Here is a 14,384-nt window from a genome sequence, read left to right on the forward strand (position 1 = left end):
GTGCTTTTTCTATTTGCGTGTGTTTTCTGAAGTTGCAGTGCGTTGAGCTCTCTCGGCCACCTTATAATATTTTATTTGAAAAAAAAAATAAAAAGTTAGTTGATGATAACTGGCTAGCTAACTAGCTACCTGATGCTAACTTGAGGTAATTTTTAAATATAAAGTCCAAATATTTTTATTCAACCAACAAGTTAGAATTCATTTGATGGAAAAACAAAGGATTCGATGTTCAGAACAGAATAACTACAGTAATTGCCCATTGCCTCCTGGGGGCATTTTACCCCACACACTATGTTTGAGGAAAAAAATCATGTCATTCTGAAAATATAATTATATTTTTATTAAATAACACGTACTCCCTATCTACAGGCCCTACTGTTCTAATATCATATATAACTGGTCTTCTACAAAACAAGCTTTGAAACACTTTATTTCTTACTGTTGGAAATTCTTACTGCTAATGTACTTTCTCTCCAGTACATTACCAGTGTAAGCTTAATGGTGAAAACTTCTACATCACTCTTGTCAACGTAGTCCATAGTTACAATATAAATGCATCCTGACTTTATGTTGTGGTTATTTTGGGAAAAACGGTAGGGGTTGTTTTCCCCCCACTCTACCCTACATATAAATCAGGGTTTACCAGAATAACAATTTAATGCATTAAATCAAATAAGTATTTTAAATGACCTTTAATATTATGTTCCCATTTGTTGTATTCAATTCAAATGTCACATTACAAGTTTTCATACATCCAGATGTTTAGTAATATGAAAGCATTTACCTTACCATAAAGAAGAGCTTGCATAGAAGAACAGGTCTCTTCAGCAGCTCAATAGAAATCATGTTGACTCCAGTCAAGAGACAGATACTGGTCTGGGTGTGGCTTTATGTAATAATTTTCTCTACTGTCTTACAGACAGCCCAGGCATGTGTGCTGTTTTTGTGTGCATAACCATGACTATTCAAAAGCTTCTCACACATCTACCAAAAGAAATATCTTTTGCCTAAAAACTCTTTGTCTAAAATAGTTGAAAATTTTATTTTACACGTGAACTTTCATCTTCAGGCTACAAAATACACTTACAGAGGAATTACGACTAAGCAGATTTTAAACATATTTACAAAAATACATAAACTCCAAACAAAAATATTCTGCAACTTAACCCAAATGTCCATATTCTGTATATGTAATGTGTATATAAATATTTTCTGAGGCTAGTTGTCTTTTTTTTTTTTCTTAGGGTGAATTAAATTTAAAAACTACCAAAATACTATCTTTGCTACTATTTTCTAAGAAACAACAATACAATTAATTGAACAAACTTTGTTAATGTTGTCACATTAAATGGAATAAATTGTCATGATGGGACAATTTAAAAAAAATAAATAAATCTAAATAATAAAATGTAAAAAGCCCACTTAACTAAAATAATCTAAAATAATCTGACAATAAATAAAATAATTGTAATTTACCAATGTGACAACTAGCCCCATACATACACACACATACATACATACAGTACACTACTGTTAAAAAGTTGGGGTCAGTAATAATGTTTTTAAAAGTAGTCTCTTGCCAACGTTTATTTAATCAAAAATACAGTAAAAATTGTAATAGTGTGAAATATTATTACAAATTCAAATAACTGATTTTCATTTTATGAACATTTTGTCTTTACTGTCACTTTTGATCAATTTAATGCGAAAAAATCAGTAATTTCTTAAAGAAAAAAAAAATCATAATGACCTGAAACTTTCAAAAAGTAGTGTACATATACTGTTTATAAAGACATTGGGGATTAGAGTATTTCTTAACTTTGTCAGGAAAAGCTTAGATTATGGAAGAACTTTGGACGCCGAGCTGCATGCCGGTTTTCCGGCTCGCTGCTTCGTCTCCTGTTTCCGTCTTTTTCTCTACGTCTGCGAGCGAGGTCTTCCTCTAACACCTGAACATAAACATACAACAGTCGTCATGTTTTTTCCCAATTAAAAAGCTCTCATTTTTATTATTCCCTCCAATACCTCTTTTCTACATGCAAGCTTATCTCTCCATTCATTCAGCTCCAGAGTGTGTTCATCCTCCAGAGCTTTGATCTTTTTCTTCTCCATGTCCACAAGAATTTGGAGCTTCTCATTCTAAAATCCAAACACACAGACACTGAGAACCACATTCCCTCAACATGAAAACACTGCAAGGCAGTTCCCAAGTTGACGGTGATACCTGAAGCTGCTGTAGTTCAGCTGCACTGGCATCACATTGTTCCTGCACCACATTCAATTGGTTTTCATGACTCTCTTGAAGACTCTGTCTCTCTTGCTTCTGGCTTGCCTCCTCCTCTGATGAAAACTGAGAGGACAAACCAGTTTTATTAAGTATAGGTTTAATTTACTACATGTTCATTTTGTTTCTTCTGAATCCAAACCTGTGTGAGACGTTGTCGCTGCTCAGGACCGCTCAGACCTAGCTTTCTGAGCTCCATCTTGAACTGATTCAAATGGGACTTTGCTTCAGCTTTTTGGGCCTTCTGGAAGGACACTCTCTCCTGGGCCTGTAGTGACTTCTGCTCCTCCAGTAGAGCTTGCTGGAACCGAGAAGCTCTCTCTTTTTCCTACCATATGAGAGAACAGAACCACAGAAGACTGTCAGGATAACATACAGAAAAACAAAGATAATGCTTTTCTGCATAATTTACCTTGTTGTGTCTCTTGGTCAGCTGCTGTCTTTGTAGGGAGTACTGCTCCTTCACCTGCTGTTTGAATAGATGGTACTTCTCCTGTAGATGGCGCTGTTCTAACTCCCAAATCACTGCCTCACGAGCTTGAGAAGGAAGGAAATAGTATGTTTAGTATGTTCACATACTTCCAAATTTTCTTCTGTATACAGTATGTGTACAATGCACTCAATTTATTTACTATTACAGTGCACGGTACATGCAAGTTTACCGTACACATAAAATACCTGAATGACCTATGGAGGACTTGGAGTACCACATTAAAAATAAAATAATGAATCATTTATGAATTTATTAATTAAAATGTTATCATTAAAATAATTTCTCAAACTGAAAAAAACAACAAAAACAAATAGAAATAAATATTTAAATCTTCAAATTATTTTACTTAATTCTTTTTCTTTTTTTTTTATTGGTAAAAACCACCAAGAATTCAATTCAAATTTCAAAAAACTTTTTATTTAATTAATGTTTAAAATGTCATTAAGTGTAACATCACAATAATAAATACATCACTTTTTAAATTGACAAATAAGTGCATTTTAAAAACTGCATTTAAAATTGATTTATCAATTTGTTATTTGTCGATACATTTTATTTTGGAATTACAAATTTGATTACTGATTCCTTCATTTTAACAAATGAATGCAATTTAAAATGTGTATTAAAAATATCTATCAATGTTACATTTAACTATATTTTTAAACATGGATTTGTCGTAAATCTAAGAACATTTATTTTTAAGTTTAAGAAGCTATTTATTTACTTTTATATTAACTGATAATTTATTTTATTTTATGTGGCACTCTTGGTTCTTTATAGTAGAAAAATGTTCTTCAGATTATTAAAATGTTCTTTACACTAAGAAAAAATGGTCCTTTTCATGAAAAGATTCTTTGTGGAACCAAAAATGGTTCTTGTCTGGTAACCCAGTTTTTCCAACCTTTATTTTTAAGAGCGTATTTTAGAGAATGACCAAGTAGAGCTATAAATAGTGATTTGTGTACAAATTACATAATAAATAAGTGTATCAGCAGTGGCACATTTACCTCGCTTCAGCTGCTGAGATTTGACTGTAATCTCCCACTCCATGGACGCAACCTTCCTCTTATGTTCCTGAACGCCCTTCTGCAGAGCTTCATTCAGCTCCTGCTGCTGCTTCTGCAGGAACCGCTGCTCCTAAAGCAGAAATAGACACACATGAGTGACTGTCTTCATGTGTTTGAGCCTAACGCAGTGTAAGTGTGGTTAAAAGCAGCAGTCCGTACCTCTTTAGGGTCTGCTTTCAGTGCGCTGCTCTTGCGGCTCAGCTCTTTCTCCTGCTGGGCCTTGAGTCTGCGTGCGTCCTCCCTGAGCCGGGATGTGTGCTCAGCCTCCATCTGGCTGCTTTGCTGCTGGTACTGTTTCTCAAGCCTCTCAAGCTCACCGTCATAGTACTGCTTCTTGCTCTGCCACAGGACAAACATTCAAAAAACAAACAAAGCATCTTTATTTCAGGTGCTCATACTTGTGGTTATGAATATGGTTAAGAATAATCACATCATGCAGCTTATTGAGAAGGCTGTGCTAATACATTGATCATACTTATAATTCAGTATTATTCCTATGCTATTATAGTCTTTTGAATTAGCTTTAATTTTTATATTTTGTTTTCATTTTAGTTTGTTTTTAGTCATTTTAATATGTGCTTTAGTTATTTTTATTCTTTTTTTATACTTCAATACAATAATAAAAATGTATTCAAAATAAATTTATTTTAGTAATTTTGTACTTCAATTTAAACTTGTGTTATTACAGTAAATTGCCAAGGCAAGTTATATACATATATATATATTAATATATATATATATATATATATATATATATATATATATATATATATATATATATATATATATATATATATATATATATATATTTAATCTAATATTTAGAATTTGTTTTATTTTAGCTTTATTTCAATTAACAATAACCATTTTTAATAGTTTTAGTTTTAGTTTTCCCCAGTAAACAATAAAAAGGCAAAAATCCTTTTTTGAGTTGATATTTTTCCACTTGTTATGGTGACAATATTACATAATAACTAATTAATTGAATTATATTAAATATAATTCTAATAATCAATAAAATTATTGAAAAATGTAAAAAGAAATTAAGAGTTCATTTGCAAAAACAGATAAATCCGTTTTTAAACATGTTCAGAAATCATGTTTTTGTCCTGCATTCTATTTAATATCAATCAAACTGCAGTTATTTTGATTAAATAATAACAAAAAAAAAATGAAAATACAGCTAACAAACACAATAAAACAATAAAAAAAACAAGATAACACAGTAAAAAACATGATTTAAGAAAATTAATAAAAACAGAGTTATCTGTTTTTGCAAATAAACTCTTCAAATAATAAAACAAATACTTTATGTGTTACAAGCGAATTTAGGAATTGTACATTAATGTACAGTAAAAATGTAAATTATAAATATTACTTTTGAAATGTGCTTTAGAATCTGCTTTGTAAAAATAAGTCCTTGCATGTCAAAGTAACATTAGTAAAGGTTGTTGTATAAAGGGCATGTTGTGTACTTCAGACAAGAACCTGAATGGAAACATTTCTGTTTAATAGCACGTCTTAAGTTGTTAACTGAGGCCAAAGGGCTTTGTGCTTGTGGCTTACAGTCATCTCTTGTTCTATGTGACGGAACATCTGCTCTCGCTGCTGCTGTAGTTTCTGCTCAAGCTGGGCATGTTCTCTCTGCTCTTCTCTCTGCAAGAGTTTCAACGCATGCAGTTCCTGCCGTCTGCAAACACCCAAGAAGTTATGAATGTGACACTTCCATTCATCCATGTCCACCATAAAGCATAAAGACTCATTACCTGTTGCAGCGCATTTGTTGCTCCTTCTTGTCTCCCTCACTAACCACTTTGGAAGTGGTGACACTGATCTCACGACCGTCCACCATAAATTTACGTGTCCTTTTAACGGTTCGCCTGCTTGGGTGCAATTCCTGAGTTAATACAAAAAGAGAACAGTTTGTAACGCGTTGATTTAGCCTAGTAGTTTTGAGCTAGTCGTTTGTTTCAGACTTACCCCTTCAATTCCAGGAGACAGTGGAGGCTCAGTAGGGGAAAGAGGTGCAATTATGTCTTGATCAGATTCCTTAGGTGTGGATCCATTAGATTCATGAGGTGGTATTAAGTCTAAATTTTTTAAGCCATTTGCAAGTGGCCTTTCTTGCTCATTTTTGTCCTCTTGACCTGCAAACATCACTTGCTTTTTCAACTTTGGTTCAGAAACATCTGTTGGATCTTCACCAAGAAATTTTGATTGCTCTTCTGTAACGTTCTGTACACTATTAGTATTTGTTTGAAGCTTTTGTTCAGGTTCCTCTGAATCTGTCTCGTCTTCTTTCTTTTTAGAACAGACTTCTGTTGGACTTGCTCTGACTTGATCACCAGCAGCATCTCTTTCATTACCAATGATGATCTTTTCTCCTTCAGAACTGGTGTCTTCTTTATTTTGACATGGTATCTCTTCCATCTGTGAATCAGTGATCGTCTCATCTTGGGTTGGTATTTCTACCTCCTCATCAGATTTTCTTGTGTTCTCACTGTTTTCATTTCTTGAGTCCAAATGTTCATGTTCAACCTCCACGGTAACATCTTCCTTGTTGGATGAATGCTCCTCTTCCCCTGTTTCTGTACAAAGATCTTGGTCTTGGTCCTCAGACTTTTCATTGCTTGAGTTGACTTCTTCATGGCCTATCTCAGTAGTAACATGCTCTTCCTTGATGGCTTCATTGACATCCTCACACTCTACCTTCATGGTAATGTCACCTTCATTGGCAGTTATATGTTCTTCTGTCACTACATTAACGTCCTTGCTTTTTTCACAGCTTTCCTCTTCCTCAGACTTTTCATTGCTTGAGTTGACTTCTTCATGGCCTATCTCAGTAGTAACATGCTCTTCCTTGATGGCTTCATTGACATCCTCACACTCTACCTTCGTGGTAATGTCATCTTCATTGGCAGTTATATGTTCTTCTGTCACTACATTAACGTCCTTGCCATTTTCACTGCTTTCCTCTTTTGTTGCATCCACCGTTCCTCCATCTGTCTCCAGTTCTCCTGGTTCTTCTAAATCTTCCTCAATTCTTCCTTCAACAGCATCATTTTCTGATGGTTCCGTTATCTGTTGTGCTTTTTTGAGGTCAGGAACTTCTTCAGGAACATTATTAGAAGGCATCCCTACAGCTAAGATTTTGTTTATATCTAAAGCAGGAGGAGAATTGCAAGTTTTCAAAGGGCAGGCCAAATCAAGGTACTCATATTTATAATTTCCCTCGTTCTTTTCAGTCCTTTTAGCTAGTGGTGTTTCCAAACACAAAGCTATAACCGGTGTGCTCTGTGGATGTGCTGTGTCTTTGTCGATAATAGCAGGTGTTTGGAGGGATTTCCAAAATGTTTGGTCATTGTTTCCTGAATCATCAGACTTCACATGTTCCTCATCAGCAACAGTGTCCTCCTTGGTATGATCTAGTGTTTCCTTTTCAGAGGAATCTGTTGGTAATTCTGTTTGTGCTGGTGTGCTTGAGTAGTTTGAGTTCTGGGCTTCCTCCTTGTCAGTTTCTACTTTAGCTTCCTTGTCTTTGATGTCAGCAGCCTTATTACTTGGAGCATCAAATAAGTCAGGCGTTTTCTCCTTCAGTTTGTCAGTGCTTCCACTTTCTTTGCCATCTGAAGGGCAAGTTCCCACAGTTCCCACAGCTGCACTTGAAACTTCTGAGTCCTTACTTCTTTGAAGGTGGATTGGATTGTCACCCCAGAATGCAGATTTGCGACGGGAGCTTCCAGTCAAAAACGAGAGGAGATTTCCTGGAACCGAGAGGCGTCTTGCCCTCTTCTGAGCTTTGTCTATGGCCTGGGAAGCCCTGCGGGTTACTTTAACCTCAGCTATTGGCTCTGGGTTGGTGGGAGACTGAGGAATAGCATCTGGGGCCAAGGTTTTTTGTGGGGTCTCGGGTTCTTGTGGTCCTTGTTCTTCAACTGCTTGTCCTGGTTGTGGCACTGTTTGCTCTGACTCTGCAGCGATCATCTCCTTCGCAGAACATTCAAGATCTAACAAAGACTGCAGATGAAAAGATGCAGAAAAAAGATGTATTAAGCCATGTACTGCTACACACATGGATTATGTTGGTTTGACAGGTCCAAGAAAAGATGATAGCGACTTTTAAATGTCATGTGGTGTAACCAAAAAGTAAAAATCATGATTTATTTATTTATTTATTTTTTAATTACACCACCGCTCAATGTTTGGGGTCAGTGAGATTTTTCTGATGTTTAAGATGTTTTTGAAAGAAGTCTAACCTACAGGTGCATCTCAATAAATTAGAATGTCGTGGAAAAGTTCATTTATTTCAGTAATTCAACTCAAATTGTGAAACTTGTGTATTAAATAAATTCAATGCACACAGACTGAAGTAGTTTAAGTCTTTGGTTCTTTTAATTGTGATGATTTTGGCTCACATTTAACAAAAACCCACCAATTCACTCAAATTAATCAATCACAACAAATTAGAATATGGTGACATGCCAATCAGCTAATCAACTCAAAACACCTGCAAAGGTTTCCTGAGCCTTCAAAATGGTCTCTCAGTTTGGTTCACTAGGCTACACAATCATGGGGAAGACTGCTGATCTGGCAGTTGTCCAGAAGACAATCATCGACACCCTTCACAAGGAGGGTAAGCAACAAACATTAATTTGCCAATGAAGCTGGCTGTTCACAGAGTGCTGTATCCAAGCATGTTAACAGAAAGTTGAGTGGAAGGAAAAAGTGTGGAAGAAAAAGATGCACAACCAACCGAGAGAACCGCAGCCTTATGAGGATTGTCAAGCAAAATCGATTGAAGAATTTGGGTGAACTTCACAAGGAATCGACTGAGGCTGGGGTCAAGGCATCAAGAGCCACCACACAGTTGTCGTATTCCTCTTGTTAAGCCACTCCTGAACCACAGACAACGTCAGAGGCGTCTTACCTGGGCTAAGGAGAAGAACTGGACTGTTGCCCAGTAGTCCAAAGTCCTCTTTTCAGATGAGAGCAAGTTTTGTATTTAATTTGGAAACCAAGGTCCTAGAGTCTGGAGGAAGGGTGGAGAAGCTCATAGCCCAAGTTGCTTGAAGTCCAGTGTTAAATTTCCACAGTTTGTGATGATTTGGGGTGCAATGTCATCTGCTGGTGTTGGTCCATTGTGTTTTTTGAAAACCAAAGTCACTGCACCCGTTTACCAAGAAATTTTGGAGCACTTCATGCTTCCTTCTGCTGACCAGCTTTTTAAAGATGCTGATTTCATTTTCCAGCAGGATTTGGCACCTGCCCACACTGACAAAAGCACCAAAAGTTGGTTAAATGACCATGGTGTTGGTGTGCTTGACTGGCCAGCAAACTCACCAGACCTGAACCCCATAGAGAATCTATGGGATATTGTCAAGAGGAAAATGAGAAACAAGAGACCAAAAAATGCAGATGAGCTGAAGGCCACTGTCAAAGAAACCTGGGCTTCTATACCTCCTCAGCAGTGCCACAAACTGATCACCTCCATGCCACGCCAAACTGAGGCAGTAATTAAAGCAAAAGGAGCCCCTACCAAGTATTGAGTACATATACAGTAAATGAATATACTTTCCAGAAGGCCAACAATTCACTAAAAATGTATGTTATGAAGTATTCTAATTTGTTGAGATAGTGAATTGGTGGGTTTTTGTTAAATGTGAGCCAAAATCATCACAATTAAAAGAACCAAAGACTTAAACTACTTCAGTCTGTGTGCATTGAATTTATTTAATACACGAGTTTCACAATTTGAGTTGAATTACTGAAATAAATGAACTTTTCCACAACATTCTAATTTATTGAGATGCACATGTATGCTGTATTTACTTAATAACTTAAAACGGTAATATTGTTAAATATTATTATAACTGAAAATAACTGTTTTCTATTTAAATATATTTTTAAAATGTAATTTATTCCTGTAATGCAAAGCTAAATTTTCAGCATCATTACTCCAGTCTAAAGTGTAATCCTTCAGAAAGCATTCTAATATGCTGATTTAACATCTCTTACTAATATCAGTTTTGAAAACAGTTGTGCTGCTTAATATTTTTGTGGAAAATGCAATGCATTTTTTTCAGGATTCTTTGATGAATAGAATGTTCAAAATAACAGCATGTTCTTGTCATTGACCTATGAATTTACCTCAGCCTCTATAACCTCAGTGACCTCTGCTTTGGCCTCAGCGATGAGTTCTTTAAGGGCTCGTCCATCTCGTCCCGCATAAGAGAAAGGGTGGGCCATGAGCTGTTGGGCTCCCCAACGAGACTCAGGGTTCTTCTGCAAGGTCCTCCGTAGAAAATCTTGGAAATGCGATGACCTGATGGCAAAAATCAAGATCTAATGTTAATAATGTATAATGTTAAGCCTAAACCCCAGCAGATCTAGAGAGGGGATGAGGAAGCGGCAACCCACCATTGGCGAGGATTGGAGAGTGTGGGTGGTGGAGATTTGGTGATCTTCAGCAAGACCCTCATGGGGTTGAGAGAATGATGAGGAGGCTCCATCTCAGCGGCCTCAATTAAAGTGATGCCCAATGACCAGATGTCAGCTTTAGTTGTGTAGGGATTGTCCTTCGACGTTTCACACATTATCACCTCAGGTGCCATCCTTTAAAGACAAAATATAATCTAATGTTCTTTGGCAGGAGGGTTGTATTAAATAAAGGAATCACTATAAACGTAATTTAACTGTCTTTTTATGAGGTTCAATAGTCTGACTTTCCTTTAAAGGTACAGTTTACCCAAAATTATAATTCTGTCTCTTAATCAGCCTCATGTTCATCTGTACAAGATTTTTCTTGTATGAAATAACATGAAGGTGAGTACATGATAACAGCGAGAGCATTTGACCAAGTGTAAGAGAGTCTCACCAGTATGGAGTTCCAATGAAAGTTGATCGTTTTTGGAGGGTATTGTCATTTTTTGCAGACACACCAAAGTCAGCTGTATGAACGAGAATATAAATAGATAAAGCACAGACTGTGAGACCCCAAAATGTGAGAGAACAGTATATCTGTACCTAGTTTGACTTGTCCATCCATGGTGAGCAGAATGTTGCCCGCCTTCAGGTCTCTGTGTATAATGTGATGTTGGTGCAGGTAAGACAGAGCCTGCAGACTCTGACAGCACACCTCACTGATCTGCTGCTCTGTAAGGCCACGCTCCAGTTCTGAAACACACACAGGATGGAGAAATTATTATAATGCCATACAGATACTACCATAAATGATTGAAAAGTGTCAAGTCACCCACCCAACATGATATCATCCAGAGCACCCCCAGGACAGTACTCAATCAGGATCTAAAAAGACAAAGCATAGATTCACTAAAAAAAATAAACACTATAATAGTCAAACTATAAAAGAATGTGCCTTTATTTATGCAGACTTTTAGAAAGTAAAAACCAGTGTTGTGGGTAGCGCATTACAAGTAACGCAAGTTACATAATCATTTTTTTAGTAAAAATAGTAAAGTAACTTTTACATTTACAAGAAAATATCGGAGTTACTTTTTCAAATAAGTAATTCACTTTGTTTTTATTAAAAAAAAAAAAAAAAGCAATGCCAGCCCAGGTTACAAACATGAGTAACAAACATGAGTAAAAATAACATAATGCATTACTTTCCATGAAAATGTAACTAAGTAACGCAGTTTTTTTTATGGAATAACGCAATTCTGATGCATTACTTTTAAAAGTTACTTTTCCCAACACTGGAAAAAAAAGAAAACTCCCAAACTTGTTAAAAATGTTGTCTTTAGAAAAGATGTCTTAAGCTTCCAAAATAGTTTTGTATAAATACAAAACTATATTGGAAGCTTAAGACATTTTTGGGGGTTTGGGGTTATGAATGTCTTCATAGTCCATATAAATAAATGTGGGGAAAAGACTTCTGGTAAATTTTTAATAAACATTAACTCTCAACACATAAACGTGTCGCTGTAGCTGGGGGGAAAAACACCATAGGTTATAAACAGATGTTCCTTACCCACAGCCAGCTCTCAAAGAAGATGGCGTCCAGCAATGAGATGATGTTTGTATGGCGACAGGATGCTAGGATGTCTATCTCAGTGATGTAGTCATCCAGCTGCTCTTCACTGCGCACTTCAATCACTTTAACAGCTGCCAGGTCCCCCGTAGTCTGATTCTGTGCCTGTGATCAACAGTATTTACTGTAACACTTGCCTTTGTCATTTCTAATAAAAGTGCAAGAAAGTAATCAGAAGTTATAAAAGCTAGGAAGTAGAACTTAACAGCTGTACAGATGCAGGCCATGATGCAAAAAGATATACACACTGCACAGATGCTGAAAGTTGTACAGCTGCAAGGTGCAATTCATTTTCAGAAAGCTATGCGGAAAGAGAGGTTTATACGAGCTTGAAATCGCTAACAGGAAGCCATCTTTGATCTTTCACATTTTGGTTTAACAGGAAGTTGCCTAACCACAGTGTAGCCCTAAACCCCCATTTTCTGTCACCTTAGAAACCTATAAATAAGCAATGTGCATGAATATGTTTTTCATAAAGGCTACAATTTTACAAGTCAGTTTTTACAAGAATTGTTACATTTTTGCTTATTTGTTTATTTAAAGATCTATGTTTTCTAGATCTATGCAGTAAATATTTAGGTAGACTGGATTAAAATGGATTATCTAAACTACTTCATTTTTTTACACATGACATTATTCATAAGCTATACATGTGTTCATTATGTAATGTAGTGACATCACAACAATGATCATGTTGACAACCTAAACCACAAATTATGTACCTCATCATCCACAAACATCCGGTCCTCCCCTGCCATTCCCTTATGGTTACTTTTGAGAACATCATATTAACATTCTAGGAATGTTCTCTGAAGATTCTTTTTGTAACCAAAGACTTTAAAGAACGTTCTGGGAACCAAAAAAATAAAATAAAAAAAGTTCAGAATTGCAGGCTACATCATTACACAAATAGTTAGTGTCAAATTACGGTCAAAGGACCGTCATTTGACGCTAACTGTTGGTGTAATGATGTAGCCTGCAATTTTTTGGCTTTTCTTTAGGCTGCAAAAGCATGGAAGTGGGTTTCCTTTTGCTACGCACTTCATTCCACACGAACCTTTATTTCGTCTTCTTGTTTATTTTATTGATAATTGACCACTATATATATATATATATATATATATATGTGTGTGTGTGTGTGTGTGTGTGTGTATGTGTGTGTGTGTGTGTGTATACTGTATATTAAAATAAAAAATACAAATTGTACAAAACGAAATTCGTTCAAAAAAAGGAAAAAAAGGATTCTTCAAACAAAACACATGAAGTGGTCAAAAATTGTGTCTGACCCACTCCATTTCTCCCGGCGTACTGCCCTACCATTTTAAAAAATTGTAAAGAAAATTGTAAACGTCCTAAGGATTGAACTCAAACAAAACACAAATAAATATTTAAACATAATAATTTAAAATAAAAATGTATTTTCTTAAACGGCTGCAACATGAGTGAATCACTGAATCGTGCACCATTCTGAGATGCAAGTCCAGAGGAATTCTTCATAGACTTCGTTTGGAACTGCTGACGGAGCAAAAATGAAATAACGGGCAATATTGTTTCTAAAATGTGAGTTAATGTACTCGATATTAACTATTTGTTTATTGATCTTTTGTGTAGAGAATCACATTTGCGGTCGAGCTGTTGTTCTGAATTTCAGCGGCTGTGAATCGGCTGTAGGCATTCGCGAATAATATTGTGAACAATAGCACTATTTTCTTAGCCGTTTGATATTTATATATTTATGGATATATATTTGTTAGTTAAATGTAGATTTATTCCTAAAATAATATCAATGGGGTCAAACAGTGTGATAAGATTTCTCGTTTTTAAATTGTGAATCATTCTGTATTTATTCTATCACTTCAAATCATTCTTGTAATTTAGCATGATCATGAAATGTTGAAAGAGATAGACTGAGCAAGACAATTACTTGCAGAAATGTATTTGTCACTTTAGTTGACATGCCAGTCTGAAGAGGGAGGGATTTCCTTGAAATGATATGAGATTGGATCAGGCTATTCCACTTTACAGGCCCAGACTAGTTTTATTATTTTAGTTAATCTAACCCCTTAAAAATAGTTTGAATTAAATGGCCAGAGAGAAATATATTACAAGAGTGTTCTGTTATCTTGCATTTAACCGAAACCTGAACCTCATGATTTGAACCTCTTACCTTAAAGACCTTCCCAAAAGCTCCATCTCCCAGTTCTCCCATAGTCTCCCATGTCTGGTGTGGATCCACATCCCTCTTCAGGTTTTCATAGTGCCGAACTCGCTTTTTCTCCACACCCAACCGAAAGATTCGCATCAGGAGGGAGGCCATGGCTCCCTCCCTTTAACTTCACCCCAACGCCTTAAGAAATCCCAGTCCTTTTCAGTCAGTCGGTGGTCCTCAATGTCTTATTCTACAGTCAGAACCCCTGCCCAAACTAAAAACAACACAAAAGAGAACTGTCTGAATCTCTCCAAGGCAAAGATGCTTTTGACTGTCACGTC

General features: G+C 36.0%; 1 protein-coding gene across 1 annotated transcript; it reads right to left on the reverse strand.

Moving 5' to 3' along the window:
• Positions 1-677: 677 nt before the first annotated feature.
• Positions 678-14,384, reverse strand: si:dkey-81j8.6 (serine/threonine-protein kinase 10). Its single transcript, XM_058789770.1, has 17 exons — positions 14,062-14,384; positions 11,835-11,999; positions 11,101-11,149; positions 10,868-11,017; positions 10,719-10,791; positions 10,262-10,456; positions 9,992-10,166; positions 5,825-7,861; positions 5,611-5,741; positions 5,411-5,534; positions 4,004-4,183; positions 3,785-3,914; positions 2,697-2,821; positions 2,427-2,612; positions 2,225-2,350; positions 2,026-2,139; positions 678-1,949 (listed from the first exon to the last, which is right to left on the reverse strand). The coding sequence occupies exons 1-17, from the start codon at positions 14,209-14,211 to the stop codon at positions 1,824-1,826; spliced, it is 4,236 nt and encodes a 1,411-aa protein (XP_058645753.1). The 5' UTR covers positions 14,212-14,384; the 3' UTR covers positions 678-1,823.

This window comes from Onychostoma macrolepis, chromosome 10 (genome assembly GCF_012432095.1).
Source record: "Onychostoma macrolepis isolate SWU-2019 chromosome 10, ASM1243209v1, whole genome shotgun sequence".
NCBI lineage: Eukaryota > Metazoa > Chordata > Actinopteri > Cypriniformes > Cyprinidae > Onychostoma > Onychostoma macrolepis.